This window comes from Culex quinquefasciatus, chromosome 3 (genome assembly GCF_015732765.1).
Source record: "Culex quinquefasciatus strain JHB chromosome 3, VPISU_Cqui_1.0_pri_paternal, whole genome shotgun sequence".
NCBI lineage: Eukaryota > Metazoa > Arthropoda > Insecta > Diptera > Culicidae > Culex > Culex quinquefasciatus.
In genome coordinates, this window is record NC_051863.1 from 38,755,519 (window position 1) to 38,776,947 (window position 21,429).

Consider the following 21,429-nt stretch of genomic DNA (forward strand, 5'->3'; position numbering starts at 1 on the left):
CAAACTCCCGGCAAAACTTTGAACACGAAAACGACCTGCCAAGTTGCTCGAGTTTGCCGGTCGTGGGACGTGTGCTGACCGAGCGCGGTGGAGAGCACCTGTGCCTGTTTCTGTGTCGGTATTTTTCGGCGGGGAGAAGGTTGTAGACAAATTTACATTTTATGTAAATTTATGCACGACTGTAAAAGTTTAGCACCCGAAAAAAGCTCGCAACACAGCGCTTGTCGTCGTTCTCGTCCTCGTCGGGTAAACAGGTAGAACGAGTTCGGGTAGAACTTGGGCACAGTGGGATGTCGTTTTGCGCCAGAAAAGTGAATTCTTGAAGTTTCGAATATTCTAAGTTCTTTGAACAATCTGCTGTCTTTGAGAGTCTTCGAAAGGTTTCGTAAAAATAGCCCCTACTGTACAGGGTGCAGAACTCGGAAAGGGCTAGAGCCTCCCCCCAATCGATTCCACGACTCTTGGTGACGTACTGACGGCGCCGGTGAAGCTTAGTAGAGCTCCCAGTAATAGAGTCAACAATCGAATGTGCCTTACTGCTCTCGATGCTTTCGCGGAAGAAAGGTGTACGCGGCGACGTCTTGACGTCGGCCAATAAACCCAGACTGTTTACGGCGGGCACACAGCTTTGGAGCAGCGCGTCAACGTGATTCAGCCTCTTTTCCTTCTACGCGCCATTCTTTGGACTCCAGACTCTTTGCGCGTCCAAGACAAATTTATTAAACGCAAGGGGGGAAACAACGCGCAGGTAATTGAGAAATGGGTTCGCGTTAGCGTTGAACGACTTCGCCGGTGATGAAAATGCCTATCCACGCGTATAATTCCTGATGTTCAAGGAACAGATAATGGACTACGAGACTCAATCACTTTCGAAAATTGCAGTGGAAATGTCACTGAAAGCGAACTCTATGTTGCAGGAATCTGGAACGCTCCGCAGGAGAAGCAAAAAGGGAGCAAACTATTCAAAGCTCAAAGGTTATCCGGTCGGATGCTACCCACGCCCGGAATGTCATCCAGTGGGGAAGCGAAGAAATGGAAACTATTCAATTTCAACTGTCGTTCCTTGGGCCACCGTCCACCGACTTCACTCCCTATCGATTCAATCAAATCCACCGGACCACATCGCAATGACCCTGCCATGGAGAGCTCACCACGGATACGGATTTACCTTTCCCCCCGCTTAAGTCGTCCCTCATGCCAGTCCTCCTCTGTGCTCTGATTATGCCTTTTTTTTTACTCGCAACTTCTCCTCCCGGTCGCCAGCTTCCTGTGTCCAACCACTCTACCTTTTTTTGCCCCAATCGTGGTCCGCTTTGGCCTGTTGGTTCTTCGCGGTCATTCGCGTATATACTTTCGATCTCTTTGTGCAGCGCCGTTCGCGTTTCTTGTATTCTTGTGGCGGAGTTTTTTTTTTTCGCTTGCCGGAGTGAGAGAGCGACATTATTTCTGCAACCAAACACAACTAACAGCAGTTCTCATCGTCTTGTCCGCGAAGGGAGGGGTTGGTGAAGATCAAGGGGAGTCTCTCCGGCGATTTCCCACGGCACCCGCAACCTCGGCGCTGGAGTTGTGTGGAGAAGCTTCAGCTCCAGCAGCGGTGGGGTATAGCTGTCAGAACCGCGTGACTGAATCAGTATTCTCTTGTATCGTTTCTTGCGCCGGGCGGTCACACCGCCGGTTGGAAGTCTTTGACCAGGAGGTCGGTTCTGTTTGACCTTGTTTGAGAAACTCGAACTGCCTGTTCGAAATTTTAACTCTGGAATCTTTGAGGTATCTCAAAACCCTCCATCGGTCAGTGTTCGTTTGCGTCACTGACAACCACTCCGATGACTGTGCGGAAGCGGCGCGCGGGGGTCCAGAAGCGCGCGGTACAGCAACAGTAACAGCAACACAATGTGTATCAATGGAAGAGGAGAATGTGTTTTGAATTTTTGTTATTACCATTTTTGCTCGCTGCTGCTACTGCTCCAGCGCACACAATTTCCACGACCCTCCCTGACTCACTCCGGTGGACACTCTTGTGAGAGGTTGGGTCACCCACTACACCGCGGTCGTCCCCCTCAGCTGAAGTGGACCATTCACGATAAGTATATCTTGAGGTAAACCCGCGCCGAGCCAACCCGACGCTCCACAAACTGCTTGAAAGAAAGTGAATGGCACCCCCTCGTGGTTACAACCCTGGCCGTGCTTCATTTTCCGACATTAGTCCCCCTTCCCCTGCTGCTGTCACTCTCCCTTTCCCCCACAACGCTTCCCTTTGTGGTTGTTCAACTCGTTCTCTCTGCACAGCCTTGCCAGGTTTATGCTTTTTTGCGCGTCCCACTCTTCTGGGCTGAAACACGACGAATCAGTGTGTCTGTGTGTCGGAGTAGATTTCAGAGCTCTTGAATAGAACTCTGTGCACAGCTTGGGGAGCTTGGGCTTTGTGTCTTTTTGCTCTGTGCTGAGGGGGGTCCCCCCACACTTACGGATACACACATTCCCATACCAACACACACACACACACACACACGTGTGCGGGATGTTTGGGGGGAGCTTTTTTCCGACTTCCTTCTTCTTATCTACCTCCAATCTCAGTGTTGATTCTCCGCTGGTCCTCTCGCACTGATCCGGCTGTGAGTGCAGAACATTCACGTCAGAATCAGTAACACACTGCTGTGCTGAGGATGCTGCAGCAATCTCTTTGCCAATGTACCTTTACTAAAGTGGCAAAGTGGTTTGGCGAGAGTTCTGACGAGATTGACGTTACCTCTGACGTTAAACGTCAGAAGACGCTCTGACAGCTGATATGACGTTGATGTGAACAAACTTTTAGCTGTTTTTGTTGCTATCAGCGAAGAATTTTCAACGAAAGAGTTTCATTGAGCTCTCACTGAGAGGGGAATTTCGAAAAAGATCGAATGTCTCTTCTCTCTTTTGGGAGATTCATGATTTTTGGGACGAAAATGTGTTTACTCATCGATGATCTTTTGAAAGTTCAGTCTAATCTTATCTAACACAAAACCAGCCAGTCCTATGAAAGCATGCTGGAAAGTCTTTGGGAGAATTATAAATGTAGTAGGCCATGCTAACTCTACAGGAAAGGAAGGATGCGTGGACATACCGTTCCAAACGCTCCGATCTTTTGAAAGTTCAGGGGAGATATTCGCCATCGTGTTCCACCCAAACAATTGTGAAGAACGGGCTTCGAGATCGAGCATTACGGAGAAATACTAAGTTCAACAACGTTTAGTAGCCAGAGTCAATGTCAGCGATCTCTCGCTTGGGTGTACAAACACACGTCTATGTTTGTGTGCACTTGTGTGAACTCATACTGTTCTTATTGCTGCTGCTGCTGCTTCTGGCTGCTTGGCCATTGAAGTTATTTGATCTCCTGTTGAAACATTCTCGAAGGCATCGTTCTGCTCGTTTCAAAATGTGCTCCAAATGTGTTGCCGGCTCTGTTTTCGAGAAGATACCAGGCAACACACAAAAAACCGGATCCAAACAAGTAGCAACCCTCTTAAAAGTGAATCAATTTTGGAATTAAAGATGTATGACTTTGGCCTCGTTGCCGGATGTTGGTGGTCTCGCCGGTTCTCGGGATTCTGGCTTCCGATCGGTTTATAGGTTTTCAAACAAAATAATGGCTGCTGCTGTTGCGGCTCCTCCCCGCGGCCGAATCTAATAACCAATTCAAACAAAGTGGCGCGCTGTGATGAGATGCTGTTGAAAGGGTTCTCGCTCTCTCTCTCTCTCTCTCTGGGGTTAACCGGAAAACGGAGGTTGCGACGAATGGTTCGCGAAACCGTACCGTGAAGTTGGTGGGTTAACCTGGTTGAAGCTTGAAATAGAATTGCAATCGCCGTGAAATATTCGCTCGTTCAGGATTTGACTGCTCCCGTATGCGGGAACTGATGCCTGTTTTTAAGCATAATCTAGAAGATTAAGAAACGTTGCGTTATTTGAAGAGTTTCAACAAATGACGTAACATTTGTTAGACATTTTCGGTCGGACGTTTTTTTTTTTAGTGTAATTCAAAACTCATAGCATATTGTGATGCAAAATTACCATTCTCGACCAGAATGTTATCCACAACTCGGCATCACCCACTTGACGCGGAAGGCTCCACGCCCCAGCCAATTACATTTGAAACGCCGATGATGATCTTGCCATAGACATTCCGGAACGGCTCGTCGCAATCGTGAGAACGAATCAAAGAAAATCCAATCGGGTATTCAATTTGTCACACAGACTCCTCGTCGGCCAGCATCGCGTCGGTTGCTCCAGTACGAGTTACGCGAGCTCGCTTCAAGGTAACGCGAAAACAAAAACATTCATTAGTATTTAAATCGGCGCGCGCGCCCGCCAAGCACTACTGTTCCGGGGTGTGAAGTCATGGGAGCTTTCGATAGAATACGCGGGGAGGACAACAGCCGGGTTGACCAACACAGTCTGCAAAGGGCGTCTTCGTGGAAAGCCGCTTAGCCCTGGCGCAGCACATTGAGTAGACGTCGTGCTCTGCTGTCGCAAGTGACAAGTATTTTCTTGAGACGAACAACACAACATAACTGCGACGCGAGGTTACTCCATCGCTCTTCTGGTCAACGCAGCACTGGTGTGTCGTTCCTTTCTGCGTTCACTTTAGGGTTCATGGCTGTATGTTGATTTCTTGTTTCAACTCTTGTTCGTATAGAGAGCCTCGGAGCCGCGCCGTTCGTATGATTCAGTTGCTTGAGTTTAATTCTTGCCGTAAAGCCAAAGGCACGCCATTATGCTGATAGTTTCAAAGGTCTACGACGTTCGTACCTCGCATTGGATCAACGTGAACTTTAGAGGTGCTTTTTTTCTCTCGTCTCTATGTATAATGCCACCGGCACGCACACAGTGACACTTCCCGGTGGACTGTATTTCTTCGTTTCGTCGGAGGGGGTGCTGTCTGTGCCAATCTCAACCTTCTTTTCAGCCTGGAATAGTTGAGCATTGCGAAACTAGCATGCGGTTTTTACGGACGCCTCTAGGCTACCGCGACTGGCTGCAAACGTAACTACGTTCAACAGGGAATCTACAGCATCGCACTGCTTTGGACCACTGGACCTATAAATATCTGCACAAGCTCTAGTTTCCTTACATCTCTCATGCCCAACAACAACAACGACCTCGGCGGTGGTGCCTTGGATAGATGTGATCTTTCGATGGGACTTCCACGGAGGTCGTGGTGGAGGCAACGAAGGAATCATCACGTTTTTCTTACCTGGCTTCACCCGGTCGTGGCCAGGACCAGTTTAGTTGTTCAACAGCATTTGCAAGCACACAAGAGTTCCTTGTGATGCCTATTCGTTCCGTTGAACCTTTTTTTTCCACATCTTTTTTTCTTGCTCTGCGAACCAGCTGCTTATTCTGCTGCTGCAAGGTAAGGTCTTGGAGAGCAATTACGCGCTGGTGTGAGTGCCGACAATTACCTGGAGAACGAGGAACCTCGTCCTCGTGCGTGTCGGTAAAAGGCTATGAACTTTTAAGGGTCATCCCGTCGCAATTTGCAAAGGCTACTCGCAATCGCTTGGTAGAAAGCGAATCTCTTGCGATTGATTCTTCGTTCTTAAACGCAGTCAGCATCAGGGCAACGCGCGCTCGGGTAGTTTGGAAAGGGAAACAGGTTTTTGTTTTTGTTGTCTGCTATAAACTCATCACTTCTAGCTCCAACGCAGACCAGCAGTGACAACGGTCCGATTTGTTGTCCAATCCGGTGTCATGTTGGTGCTGTATGGGGTCAATCACACTGCTGACCAACAGTGAGTCGTTCTAGAATTTCAGGCTGGCGGGTTGAGTTGAGCGTTTGGCAGGGGATTTTTTTTTGGTACGAATTGAAATCAGGAAGGTCAAATTACCTGTTAAACATCGTCTCTTTTTTTATTGTTGTACAGGATGTGAGAACCCATTTTGGTTCTTTTGAGGTTTTTTAGATTTAGGAAAGACCTGAAACCTGAAAGTTAGGGTTTACTTATAACTCAGGGAACATCCAAAATAGATAGTTCAGACTGTTATAAAAATGTGTAATTTTGAAAGTGGAAGTGATACTCGCACGAACTAAGAGCCTATAACGTCATGATTCGAATTCCCGGACGCTTCAAAACCCGGACACCTTATCTTGTTTTATCAATTATTTGGATATAATTTCTCATAATGAATGTCAAACTGTGTTATTTGATGAATTCTAACATCAACATTCATTTAAAGTTTGTGTGAACGCTGTAGTTAATGCCAAAACAATTGAATAAAATTATAAGTTCATAAAAAATGTGAAACATTTCACTGAAATATTTCATAGGCGTCCGATGCACAGGGAAGGCAAAGCAGAAATTTATGGTCTTGATTTCCATAAATTCTAGCAAATTTTTGAATTAAATATCGATTGTTTTGATGTTAACAATTTATTTGAGACCTAAAGAATGCCATTCACTAACATTTCAGTCCAAATTTGTGCGGTTCATAAGCATAAAATCAAAAAAAAAATATCATCCTGATGATATTTCCACATTTCCAACTTGTTACATGATTTTTGCCAGCCATAACAAAAATGATATGCTACTAAATGTCCGGAATTCGAATTATGACATTATACAAAAACTTTTGAGATATTTTTGCTATCGTAGCTTTTAAAGCAATAAAAAATGAAAAGGATATTATTTTTTTCTTTAAAAATTCAACTAAATTAAATTTGGGATTGTTTTGAACACCGGATTTTTCCTGCTTTATTTTAGGTTATAAAATCAATTGAAATATTTATTTTATGTGGTACAATGAGATTATACTAATACTAAATACTAGTCAAATTAAAAAAAAATCTTCAAAAATTAAAATTTCTAATGACTGAAATGAATTGAAGATTTGGCAACACTGTAAAAAAATTTTTGTGATTAAGTAGAATTAACTTAACTTCTCAATGTAATATGATGTAAATTTTGTTAAAAATTATTTCTGCATCCTTTTTTACCGCTGGATAACCTTTACGATTGTTCATAAAAATAAATAATCTGGCAACACTGTCAAGAGATATCAAGACATGAGGGGAATTTATAGAACTGTCATTTAACTCGTCGGATTTAACAGTCCAACTTTGAAAAAGTGTTGAAAAGAACATTGCGATGGTTTTTAAGTTTGATAACCTTCCACTCCTCTGATGGCAATCTTACAATTACTTAAGAGTAGATAAGGACATGTTTTTGTGTACACCCTACAACAGTAACAAGACCAAATTTTTCTCAGCAAATTCTTAAAGCCTCTGCCAATATTACCCATCGAAAGTCAAGGGGGAGGCACATTTTATCGCACCATATTACATTATTTTGCTAAATTAATCCCGTCCCCTGGCCCACTCGTTTCGCATTCAAAGGTGAATTTCCACACCCACACACCGACGGCATTACCAGATGGAACTGTGCCTGCGGGTATTTTTGTGTATGTGCGTGCGCTCTCTCCTTAAATTAAAATGTGTTCCAAGACGAACCCTTCGAGCCATTTTTTTTTTTGTTACTTGCGGTGTGGAATGCTTTAACATTCAACGCACCTTTCGCACCAGTCTCCTAATTGGTTCTACCCTTGTGACACCAGGAGGGGATACTTGACAACGTATTCACCTCTCACTTAAAATTGTATAAGGTGAAAAGGTGAATTTCTATGAGGGGGACACACATTAGGAGACACAAGTACCCACTTGCTTGCTTTGATCCGTTTCCTCACACATAACCCTGTTACGAGTGTTGTTCGTACGTCCCAGGAGGATTAAAAATGCATAAACTAAGCCCGGGGTTTCCGGGCTCGATGAGGTTATCTGGATCCGTGTGACAAAACACTGCCAGCGAAAAGGTCTCTCTCTCTCTGTTGACCTCGACGTCCTGAAAGGACCTGAGCTAGCGGCACAGTGCTCGGAAACCTTTTGTGTGCATCGCTGACGACGTTCTTTCTTCGAGGGTTGACGAGTTGGACCAGGTGAATGGCGAGGAGCGACGACGCAGCAGCTGCCGCTGTTGCGCTGGCAGGATCGAGTTCGAAACCGGCATACCGTCAGTTGTTTGGCTGTTGAAAACAGCAGCAGCAGCAGGCAAACACAGGACAAGGTGTGTAGCCACGAACGTCGTAACAGCTGCTGCACGTGAGTGTTTCCCGATACGTTTTTGGGGAGCAGCAGCGCTTCAAACGAATAAGCCTATTTAGAGGGTTGAGCGCTGTTGCTGTTGTGGGGCTTCCAGGTCCGAACACCACGTCCGTTGAACTCCCCCTCCAGGGTGGTTGGATCGGACCCGGACAAAGAAGTCTACACTCTGGGGGTTGCGGATGCGGTGGCGGTGACTTGACTATTTTAAAATTATCCGCACCACGAGGCAAACACCACTTTTGAAAGAGCGGCAGATATAGGTCTTCTTTGCTCCACTGCTGTCGTGTATCGGGGGCAGAATAGTTGGATGAGTTGCCAAATTTGTGGCTATTTGGGGAGAACACAGCACACGTACTCGCACACACAGACGTTTTCGCTCGACCAGATCTCTGATATGGTGGTTTTTTGTTGCGCCATCAGAAGCAGTGAAGAAGAGGGATCATTATTCTATGCCGTTCGCACAAAAACAGCACACAAATTCCGCTTGAAAACGTTGGATTGCGGATTTTTGCAGTTTGTGCAGCGTTCGGTTGAAATATCGGGCCGCTTAGCAGTTTTTTGGCGAGCTCCGTCGCTGATCGACTGCCTCGATTGCCCTTGGTGCATTAATTGACCTTTTTTACGACAGGCTGAAGGACCTTGGAACAATTTCACTCGGAAAACAGTTAACTTTTTCAACAGTTAGTTCTAGTCATATTTTAATTCTCCCAAACTGACAATTCTGTGGCTTTGACAAGTGGTAATTACCTCGTCCGAATCGATTCAGGTGATACTCGAATCACTTATGTGGTGCAATAGCAGCGGAGTGATAGACTGCACGTTGAGAGTTCATAAAATCAACCGAACGACGGCGGCGCTCGTCGGTAATTTCTCTTACAAGGTGGACATGAGTCACGATTTTGAGGTGAGTTGTTCTTAGGGCGTCCAATTTTCCCGGGTTTCAAATTTCCCGGGAAACGGGAAAAATATTTTTCAAATCCCGGGAATTCCCGGGATCCCGGGAAATTTTTTAAACAGTCAAAAAATCTATGTGTTCATTAAATTTGTTATGTTTTTCAAGCTTACAATCACAGAATTAGCTCAATACTGTTCATTGGTGATAATCTTTACTTCAATCTGAACAAGAACAGCAGTTTTTAGTAAGTTCGAAAATATTAAAAATTGTTGTATTTTGTTCTTTGTTATGCTTCCGATTTTTAATGAATCTTAATTTCTAATCCAATGTGATTCAAATTATATCATGTTAATTATCATACAATTCTTATTAATATATTTCTTTTACATTTTTATATGAAATGACTACAAAAGCTAAAATATTTCATTGAAACTGTAAAAAAACAAAAAAACGTAAACAGATGGAATGAAACCATTAAATGTAAATTTTTTGAAAAAAAAAAAATAGAATTTCATGTTTTATATAAAAAAATTACAAACTATCTTAAAGTTACTACCGCCAACTGGGGGAAATCGGGACTGCAGTCAGAATAGGTACAGGATATTTTTGAACAATAAATTTGAAAATTTGTGCACTAATTGTTTTGTTAATTAAGAAAATATCAGAACATCATGCTGTCTTAATTCGTTACTATTGTCCCAATTTGCTCCAGATGCCGATGTCTGATGAAAAATAATTAAATATGTTTTTTTTTTTTCAAGTTTAAAATCATCATAAAAAAATAAATAAAATTAAATGGAAAATATTCAAAGCGCTAGGCATTTTGTGGATTCGTGAACTAAAATTTTAATAATTTTCCCTTATAAGCCAAATTAATATTGATATATCGTCAGCTGTGTGCCTTGTGACAACTATTTAGTACTTTTTGAGAAAATCGATTTTTAAAGTTTGATGATAAATATTTTCAAAACAATAAATGGTAGAGCCAAACTTTTTGAAGCAATCGGTCCGTATACTATTGCTCAAAGTTTCAACTAATTTGGTTACACCAGTTAAAAGATACAGTAAATTATGTAATCAAAAATCCGAAAAGCGCGTGTCACTTGTCAATTGTACTACGTGTCACAAGTGTGCACGATCATTTTGATAATAAATTGATCTATGTCACAAGTGTGTATTGGCATATACGGGAAACGGAAGCGAGTTTCAAAAATCGGGTTAAAGCATCTTGTAGTGTTTGTTAAGTATAGCAAAACGTCATCATTAACTCATTTTCGACCATAATGGTCTATGTTACAAGATAGCACACAGCTGACGATATGCCGAATACAAATTTGCTAATGCTTTAAAATTGTTATCGATTACTAAGTATTCAACTGTTCATCTATTTCCACAACCAAATCTGAGTTTTCAGACCAGAAAAGGATTTTTTTCCAATTTCGGGAATTCCCGGGACAAAATATAAAAAATCCCGGGATTCGGGAATTCCCGGTTTAGGGAAAATCCCGGGATTTTTGTCCCGGGAATTCCCGGGATGGACGCACTAGTTGTTCTAAATACTTCCACAGACTTAGATTAAGCTCTATTGCAGCTCTATGCACAGCAAAAAAAAGTTGATTTTTGGAAGGTTGAAAATTTGGTAGGTTGAATATTCCCTCTTTTTTGAGTAATATTACATAAAAAATGTGTAAAAATGTGAGCCTGATGAAAATTAATCAAAAACTAATGAAAACTCATATCAGGGATCGAATCCCGCCCGGTCACCTCGCCACCGATTTTTCGGTGGCAACTTGAACCCCCTGCTCCCTCTGGGAGCAACAGATACACACACGGTAATTAATTACCACACACACACACACATGCCACTCCCCCCACTACAACAACTAGAGGTGGGTGAGTGGGGAATGGACGGGAAGATGACCAACCAACCACACCGCAACGCGTGAAGGAAGGAAGGAAGACTCTTCCAACAAGACCCCCAGGAGATCATCAACATCCATCAAGACGAAGAACAATAGATCTCGGATCTATAAATAGACGCACGGCTCCGTGATGGCAAGGCCGATTGAGCCAGTTAGGGTATAGGTTAAGATAGAGGACAAAGAATAAAAAAAAAAAAAAAAAAAATGAAAACTCATCAATTCCTGATGCCGGCCTTTTGTGACATCATCGTGGACTACTGGGAAGATTATCTGCAGTCCATGGTTGAGAACATTCCCCCCTTTCACTCGACGGACATTTGTCGTAAACGATCTTATCTTCGATGCTAGGATGTTCTCTCGGTACACAGCAAAAAATCCGATGTTTAAAAAGACTCCTAATATTACACACTGCATGTACAATTTTTGTAAACAAAAAAAAATTGCAACCAACGGGATTCAAACTCAGCACCAACAGAGAGGAGGGCCTTAGCCTGCTCGGCCATCAGATCGATAAAGATTGGAAAGGACAAACGCATATATGAGCTTGACATTTCGGTCAAGTAGGTTTCCCATACTGATGGATTACATATTTCAAGGTGTAATATTACATGAAATTTCATAAAATAATGCAACATCTATTTTACACACAGGCATTTTTCACGCTGCTAGATTACTACTTTTTTTGCTTTGTACATGCGCGCAGAACTGTGGATTGTCTTAGCAAGTTTTTTTTTTAAATAAATTTATGTCTAGCAACGCTTCTCGATGACAAAAATTTGCTTCCTTACAAAATTAACCCTCTACAAACCAACCCCGCCTTTAGACGGGCTTCGATTAAAAAAACCGCCAAAAATTAATTTTTTAATCAATTTTGGAAAATTTTCGGGTTGGAAGTTTTACTTGTTTTATGTGACTTTGCCAATGTTTTCTATAAATTCATTTTTTAGGTGTCAACTTTGGCTGTGTTTTTTACTAACATTTCCTATAAATTAAGTAAAAAAGAAGTATGCAGTAATTTTTGTAGTGTCAAAGACTGTGCATCTACGCATTTATTTACAATTTAAATGATAACGGTGCCATTTTATAGCAGAAAATGTAAAAAACAAACAATAAATTGAAAAAGTGGCTAAAAAACATGAAAAAATTGGATAGGCAAAATGTAATGTAGGAGATGGTAGAATAGGCCAAACATAAACTAAACAAGATAAATGCAAATTATAATACTAAAAATGAGACAAGAAAAACATAAAACAAGAGAAGTAAAGTTTTTCGTAGAACAAAAGTTGTTTAAAATGACCTCCTGAATACGGGAAAAATAAAAATGTTCGAAAAAAAAAAATTGAGCAGTAGAGGGTTAAATTGTATATTTATCCATGAGTTAAAACTTCAACGAGGTCAATCCAAACATTCTTTTGAATTTAAATCCCTCAACTCTGTCAATGCTTGATGAAAAAATAACTAGTGGTTTAAAAAAGGTATAAAATATCGAAACACCTAATTAAAATTTTAAATTTACTGAGCACTCACTGGCATAGAGATTTGCAAGAGATCGAGCAACTTGTCTATCATGCGTGAAATAAAGGCTCATAGTTTGATTAAACATTTTCAGAATGAAGTTCAATCTCGCTACTGAAACTAATCAAATCTAATAGTGCAGATGCAAGCAACAGAGAGATTCAAGAAAATATCGTCTGCTCATTGATGTTCTTTTGAGAGTTTAGAAAAAAGAATTGCTAGGAGAAAAATTAAATTAAGACAATTCAATCTGAGGCAAACAAATTAACAATCCTTAGCTCATCAACAATTTTGTAAGGCATTCGGAGGCGAATTTTTCATCTTTCTTTCACTTGCGACCGAAGAACTTTTAAGATAATTTTATTGCTAAACCTTGTTCATATTATACCACTTTGAGCTGTCGCGCCTAAACAAGAAAAAAAAAAGTTCTCAACAGGTAGATTAGACGAAGCACAACTTTCTAGCTCGCTTCTACAAATTGATAACAGCTCGCGCCGCGGAGTTCAAAAAAAGTAAGTGACGTTTACAAATTGATGCTAATTTGTTGCGAGTTTCACCTGGTTTCACCCTCCACCCATATGTCAAGATTTTGGGAAAAGTTTGCGGATCATCATTCTTCAACAGGGTAACGGCAATTTAGTGCATGTTTGGCGAAAGCAGCAGGGTGGCAAATTAAATTACTGCGAAAGGGGAGAATTAAGAGATGTTGTACGAGGCATAAATTTCCTGTACTACACACCGCAACGCCACTGGTGCAGAACACCATCGGCATGTTTTACAAAGTGTGCTGGAAGCTATAATTATGGCACACAGGGTGAACAAGAGAAAAATCTGCATTCTCATCGCTTTAACAGCGTGTATTCTAATCGAACACAAAACAGTATTGTTTAGCTCAATCGATTAATTGCAACAATTGCGCTTTCGTAGAACAAAAGGATCGATGGCGCGGCGGCGGTGAACGTGGACTACCTTTCACAATTATCCTTGAAAATCATAGTATTATTCCGATAATTGCATTCAATTTGCTGGCAAATACTTATTAAACAAAAAACTATGTTGGATATTTTTGTACTTTGAGCAAGGTCATTGGTAATACGAGCCCTCGATGCACGAGGAAGTGGCCCTAATTAAACTCAACTGCTGCTGAAGGCACCAAAATATTCGAAAGGAAGTGTACAACCTCCCTCGAGGTCACTGCGGCCTTGTCGATTACCTGAACCAGACTGTATCTCTTGTATAGGCTGCTGCTCTCGGGAGATGAACATCGTATCGGCTAGGAAACAGAGACCAGGTTGAGGGAAATGGCAACGCCGATTCATTAAATTTAATGAACCCGGCCCGAGTCTTGCGCTGCTGCCGAACACCAAAGGGCACGGGGTTGATCTGCTAGACATGAGCGTTGATGGATACACAGCGGCCCCACAGAAAGGCCTTGGGATCTATTAACTTGGCTAAGGGGAGTCACTCTCAAAATGTCAAAGTGTCTTTTTTAGTCTAGTTCGCGAGCAGAAACATGCGGTTTTCGACAACCGTTAATAACAAACTAATTATATGAAGAACTAGGTTGTAGCACGAAGGACCCACCACCGAGTCGGAATGGAGGTCGGTCAAAAAATAAGGACAACCTGCCAACGAATCGGCTAAAAATACAACCATTCTCCCCCACCAGCCAGCAGATCGAAGGAAAAATGGATTATGTGGACACCTCTCCTCGGTGCAAATAACCGGACCAAGAAGCGAACATGAAAATCTATAATTGCACCCGAGAGGGCCAACCCAGGTATATGGATATGTTGTGAGAGAGGGGGTAAAAAAGATTGGCAAAAATAAACGGCGAAAAATCTATAGACGAGGTACACAAATGTATGAAAAAGCTAAAATTAAATAAAAGAAGGCTATTTTCAACATAGCAAAAAAAAACATGGAGACCATTACCAACATCGATATACACAACCGCTTCTACGGGTTCTACCTGCGCACCGGTTGGCGTAAACTGACCGACCAACTGTCGCGCGTACAAAAACTAGGATCTAGATGTGACAGGTAAGCGCCGGAACCAACATTCTATACACAGTGAGAGAGACCGTTCTTCATGCAAAATATAAACCATCAGAAAAAATCCGTCCCCTTTTCGCATCCCAGTCAGTGTTTGAAGAAAACTTTTGCAATAAAAAAAACCGACAAACTTTGCGAAGCTTTCATCTTTCGTGATTAGCAAAATTGTTTTTGATCATTTGATGTGCTTTTTTGTTGGTTGTAAGTTTGCTCCAGAGTTGTTAAATATGCAATAGGCGATTAGATAGAACAGAGACACCGACCAAGTAATGAAGGAGGGTGAACAAAAAAAAAACCATAAAAAGTAAGAAAGTTTCAAATAGTCACAAACCTTAAATTTTGCACCGGGACCGCAGCTGCACCTTGTATCGGCGGAGGCACACTGTAGGGGAACATTTTAGCAGCGGCGACGGGACTTTCAAACAGCATTTTTCGCTAATGTTGTGTTGTTGTTTTGGGCAATTTTTGTTTGCAAACTGTTTGTTTTGTTTGTTGTGGTGTAGTACTTTGATATTTACTGGTTGCCAGATTTGTTGTTTGGTTTTTTTTATTTCACTACAGGTACTTGTATGTACTTTGTCACACTACGGTTGCGGTTTTCCAAACACACTACGAGAATATTACAACCACACTACACACGATCTCTTTCGAGTAATATGTATACTTGTTCGCTAGGTTAGGTTCTGCCGGTTTGCGCTAGATGGTAGTAGATAGAAAAAAAAGAGAACGAAAATAATATAACTAGAAAACAACTCTCTTCTAAAAGGTAGATTCAGTATAATTTATAAGTACGAGTTTCGCTATTAAAGTTAATTATTGTTGGTGAGTGAGTGAGTGTGAGCAGGAGATAGAAGCTTATATTTGTATATTTATCGTCATTAACGCACTAATACTATGGCATACACACTAGTTTCGAGACAATTAAATGTAGTGGGGGAGGCAAGGGGGGATGTTGGGGATTTGTGAGCTGGAGTGTTAGGGGCAGATAAATAAAAACCAAACGGAGTAGTCATTGATATGATGGAAACGACGGCGGTTGTTACTTGCCGCGCACACGAGACGGATCAAGATTGAAACAGAATGAGTTAAGTGGTCGAGCACGGATTAGGGTGATATTCAACTGTGACTTAAGAAATACATTTTCTAACAATATGCCCATCATGTTCAGATGTTTCCATACGAGTTTTGAGTAGAAAGGCCTCGAAATTGTCTGAGAGGATAATGCCCTCCACTTAGTATCACCGCACTACACTGACCAGTGTTGGTATTTTTGCGCTCTCGCGAGAAAAGATCCTCTCTCTCGAGTTCTCGCAACGAGTCTCGAGCTGCCGAGAGAAACTCACCGATTGCCCGTGCTCTCCTCCGCTCGCGAACGGAATTTCTCGCGAGCCAGAATTGCCCGTTCGCGAGAAGTTTAACGTGTTAGAAACGAACAAAGCGATTGAATTTACACCTCTATACAAACGCCTGGTTCGCATTCATAAGCCTGATAAAGAAATTGCTAGCTTGGGACGAACGGCTAGCACAAAGCACTCGTGAGCGCTCGCGGTGAGAGCGAAAACGCGAACAAAATGCGAGCGCGAGCGAGAAGAGAAAAGTACTACAAGTTTTCTCTCTCGCTCGCGAGCAAGAAATGCTTTCCTTCTTCTCGCTCGAATTCCAACACTGATCACTGCCGATTCAACGGTTTCGAGTACAAATCCCGTATTTTTTTAAACTTTTTAACCCCTTCAAGCCTAAATTTTGAATATTTTTAATCGTAATGATGGAAACATGATTTATAAGAAACATTATAGGCTGGTTTAGGAAATTTTGTTCTGAGTTAATATGACTCATCAGTAAGGCTACCAACTGTACGGATTTTTTCCTTACCGTACGGATTTTCGACCCTCTCCGCGGATTTTGAACATGCCGGATTTTATGTACGGAATTTTTCGCATAGTACGGATTTGTACGGAATTCCAACAACTTTTTAAAAAATTCATTGCTTTTTTGATTGGGTTAAAGCTTTTGCTAATTAGACATTTTTATATAACTGTCAGTTTGATTTTAAAGGGATAACTTGCATAATTTTCGAGTTTTCCTCAGTTCAAACTTGATTGTCAATAATTGTTCTTTTCAAATTCCTTACAAAACATATTCATCAAATAAAAGATCAAAAGGCTTTCTAAAGCTTGTGAAAACCTTGTGTTGTGCTTGTATTTATAGGACCTTTCCAATAAAAGCTCTAGAAATGTTTTCGTGCAAACACTGATAACGATATTATTCGTATAAGCAAACTTGATATTTTGTAAACTTTTAAACGTTTAACAAAAATATTTCTAATTTCCAAATTTATCTAAATAATTCATTGACATTTTTTGTAATACCATGGTGTCATGTCGGTAAAGTATACGGATTTTTGCTCAGCAAGAGTTGGTAGCCTTACTCATCAGGAATAAAGCTGAGAGCAATATGGCCTTGATTGCTTCATAGAGTAAAAAAGTCCTCAAAAAATTATGAAGTTTTTGACAGTTTGCCTAAATTCGTTTGCAGAAACGTCAGCCTGCATACATTTTGCTTTGTTTGCTTGTCATAGTCTGATACCTCCTATTTTTATGATTTCGCTATTTTTCATCTGCATTTTGCGATGTTTTTTTTTTGTGCAAGTACTTTCAAATTATGAGCAAAATTGACCAACATTGAAGTTGATGATTCGACCTCTACAACCAAATCCGGCTGGTGTCATAGTTAAGGAGCTATTAGGCTATGGCAATCAAACAAACTCACACTTTTTTGTGTTTGACAGTTTGCCAAACTCGCAAACAAAGCCAAATGTTAGCAACAACGCAGACAAACTGTCAAAAAAGGGCGAGTGTGTTTGTTTGTTTGCCATAGTCTTATACCTCCTTTAGAGTCGGAGCCGGAATCGGCAAATTCTGAACAACAGAAGTCGTACCGAGCTCGGAGTCGATGTTAGCCAATTATTCATAAAATTATAGTGGAGTTGGATTCGGCGTTTTGAGCACGCTGTCATTTTTGGTAGTATCGAGATAGCACCCAAACTATTGTCACCAAATTTTGACAGATGTTCATACACAAATTGTACGAAAATATTCGAAAATCTGTATTTTATGGTGGAATTTTGTGATCGATTTCGTGTCTTCGGCAATGTTGTATGATTGGAAAATAAAAAAGTTTTAACATTGAATTTTCGAGCCATGGTTTCAACAATTGAATGAACTAAGTGTTTAAAAATGCATGTTACACCTGCCCAGTTGTTTTGCAATCATTAGTTTCCAAAATAACTAAGTATTGACGAAAATTATTTTTTTGCGGTACCGTAATCTGGGGTGAATCGGGACTACAGTCTGAATAGGGACAGCATTTTTAGAGTACTTAGAGCTTTTAAATTTGGAAATGGATGTACACATTTTGTTGGCCTGAGTCTGTTCTAACCGAAACCAACCAGGAAAATCAAAATATCGCCCCATGTGTCCCGATTGACCCCAGTTTACGGTACATTAAAATTTCATTAAAAAAATCAAAATACTTTTAATCCAGCCCAGATAAATATGATTATAAATGCAGAAAAATGTGTTTTAGATTGTTTTAAGTTGATTTGACTTCTATTGTCATACAAATTTTGAAGATTTTTGTAAAAAAAAAATTTTTGCCCCCTGAATTTTGGCGACATAAACTTTGAAAAATATTTGCAACGGCCTTATAATTTTAGGAGCAAATGTTTTTTTTAAATTTAGATTTAAAAGATTTTTAGGACCTCAAATTTAAGTTTAAATGTTCAGTCGAAAAGTTCATTAGTGGAAACTTTGACGAATGCGCCATTTTCGAAACACAGCCACAAAATCGAAAAATTTAAACATTTGTAATATTTCTGATTTTCTGACTTTTCCAAAAAAAAAAAAAATAATTCTTCACAAGGACACTGCAGACTAATCAGCACGACAAGATATTACGGACAAATCATACAATTTTCTTCAAGCACACACTCGAGGCACAAATTGCTGTAAAATCTCATAACCGTTTCTTGAGCACTCGCCTTGGCGTAACCTGGGAAAATACTAATTCAATTTGCCCGACCCGTGTCACAAAAGAAGGTCCCGATTTGATGTTCCGGCGGCGCACACTGGAAAAAGGGTTGCTGACGAGTGGTGACAGCGATTTCGCTTTGTTTCTTATTTCCTGTAACGAGCTGGAATTAAATTCTGTGCAAAATTGTAATTTGTAGATTAACATTTACACGATTAAGTTACTTTGATAATTACAATATATTTTAACAATAGTTTAAAATCTTCTATATCCACTACAAATTTGCTAATGACTCTACTATACATGATATTCTGTTCTACGTGTAACTATCTTTATCTAATAAAATTCACCAGTAGCAAATCGATGTAGAGCAGCTGCATACTGGACTTTAATCGGGCTGCTGCATAGCTTGTCATTTATCGCTAGTCGCACTATCCACACTCGTACATCTACAGCACCGCATAGTTCTCCACAACAATGAGCGACTAAATCTTCCAGCCCGCATACCACTAACCCGAGTTGAGATTTTCTTTACATCCAGAACGTGTTACTAAGAAATATATTGTAAAGCACACCATAATCTACACCACTGATCGTTGGCCGTGTAATTGATTCAAGTCTTGTATGTTGGCGTGTGTGAGTTTGTAGAAACATGATACAAGACTGCAATATTAAACAAAAAAGATAAAGGGCGTATTGAAAGTTGTCTCCCACTTTGATTCGAAAACCTGATATATTTAACTAAAATGCATACTAAACTAGCAGTCGCTAACCTTATTGGCGTTCGATTGCTTTGCTAACGCGGATGCTAGACGATGGTTTTCTTGCTCAATCATCTGGTAGGCGCGGTAGGTGAGAAAAATGTGTATAAATTAGAAACGATTAATTTCGTTTGAACGAGGTCAGAACTTTTTTGAAAGCAGAAATGTACAAAAAACGTTTGAGTTGAGATTTGTCTCAATTTATTTTTATGTTACAAAGATTGTTATTTTTCGTAAACTGCACACAAACCAATCATAAACATGGAATATAGATTCAATCCATGCAGTTCTCTTCACACCCATCAAATCCGTGGCATTGAGCTTAAAAATACCACAGTTTTACCTAGAACCTCCTTCAACATTCATCTAGTTGCAAATTAACCGCAACCATCATCAGATACTCTTCGTTAATTAACGTCTCTCTCCGGTGCTGTTGCCACCCATCAACGAACCTCGGAGAAGTGGTTACGAAATTGGAAAACCACCAAGTTTTGCGGCAGTTCCGCCCAGAAAATTCCCTCCCCCGTCCTCCTGCAGTGGATTTGGGACAAAACCGGCGAAAAATAACGATCCCCAGGTTTTTCGGCACACTCCAAGCTGAAGCTGAACCGCTCGAATTCATGACGAGAGAATTTCGTCATGGGCCAAACCAACAGGAAAATGTAACGCTAATAGAATTTAGCAACTTGAGCGAAAGGTTCCGCCGCCCGAGCCTGGGAATGCCATCGGTTTTCACGACTCGTTTTTTTTTCGGGAAAACAGTTTCTCAACCCCGCACAAGCGAAGCGGAATGGCGCAAAAAAAGGCATATCCTTTATGAAATTCATCACAGAGGCAGAGGCTCTTTACAAGAGAAAAAATAAAAAAAAAAACAAGAAAAAGAAGAAAATAACAAAAAATATGAAAACTTTACTTTTTATGATGCCCGATTCCGCTGCTGCTCTCGCAGGCTGATGTTTCACGTTCCGTTCCATGGGAAAAGAATCAAAAGTTATGCTCGGGAACAATGGAACTGGGTTGAATCGAGCTCGACACACAGCACAACACACAACACAGCCAGCCGCCCACGCAAAGTTATGAGAGGCCTCCCCAAGAGGAAACTTGGGCTGTGAGTGAGATATACTACAGAACAGAAAGAGCGTTTTCAACAGCCATGAAAGCTGGGGGAGGCTTTGGTTTGTTATTGCAATGATGGCATAAGTAAGTCGATTTATAGCACATTTAGCTGGTAATGTCAGTTTAAATATGTGAACTTTAATATGAGGTGTTTGTGAACTGTTTTAAATTCAACAAGTTGAAATACAAGTCGCCAATTGTAAAATAATATCTTTTCAAGGAGACATCAAATGCCAACTTTTCAGAAATTTCCAGAACGGGAAAAAATATTTGACCGAGTTATGATTTTTTGAATCAGTACTAATATTTTCAAAAGTCGAAATATTGGTCGCAGAAATTTTTCAACTTCATTTTTCAATGTAAAATCGAATTTGCAATCAAAAAGTAATTTAGTGAAATTTTGATAAAGTGCACTTTTTTCAAGTTATAGCCATTTTTAAGGTAACTGTTTTGAAAATAGTCATTTTTAAAACTTAGTGCCCATGTTTCACTTTTAAAAATAATATTTTTGAAGAGCTGAGAAAACTCTCTATTTTTTGCTTTAAAAACTTTGTTGATACGACCGTTAGTTGTTGAAATATTGCCATGCAAACAAAATTTGTGTTCAACCAAATAAAATACCAATTTCTAATGCCGATATCTCAGCAACTAGTGGTCCGGTTTTCAATGTTAAAATATGAAACATTCGTGAAATTTTTCGACCTTTACGAAAACAATATTTTCAAAAAAATTAAATCAATACTAACATTTCTAAAAGGTTATTATTGCATGTTTGGTCCTTTTGAAATGTTAGTCTTGATTCAACGTGAAGACTTCATTGTCATGATTTTTCGTTCAAGGATATAAATTTTGCGTCGCTTTCAATATTTTGACAAAATTCCTTCAACAAGTTGTTTAGAATAGTGCCCTACACATGCTGATTCCTTTTGGTAACGATTATCCCAATCTTTGTAATGTTATGGAAATCGTCATTACTCAATGATTACCAACTAGGACGTCAAT

At 40.5% G+C, this 21,429-nt stretch overlaps 1 protein-coding gene across 2 annotated transcripts in view; it reads right to left on the bottom strand.

Annotated features, from left to right (window-relative positions):
• LOC6039378 (RNA-binding protein Musashi homolog Rbp6) overlaps window positions 1-21,429 on the bottom strand; it is a 92,133-nt gene that overhangs the window by 57,191 nt on the left and 13,513 nt on the right. For both annotated transcript variants that reach the window (XM_038262038.1, XM_038262039.1), the window contains exon 2: window positions 14,853-15,217. In XM_038262038.1, the coding sequence (XP_038117966.1) occupies window positions 14,853-14,950 (98 nt within the window). In that variant the 5' untranslated portion in view covers window positions 14,951-15,217. The remainder of the gene's footprint in view (window positions 1-14,852; window positions 15,218-21,429) is intronic.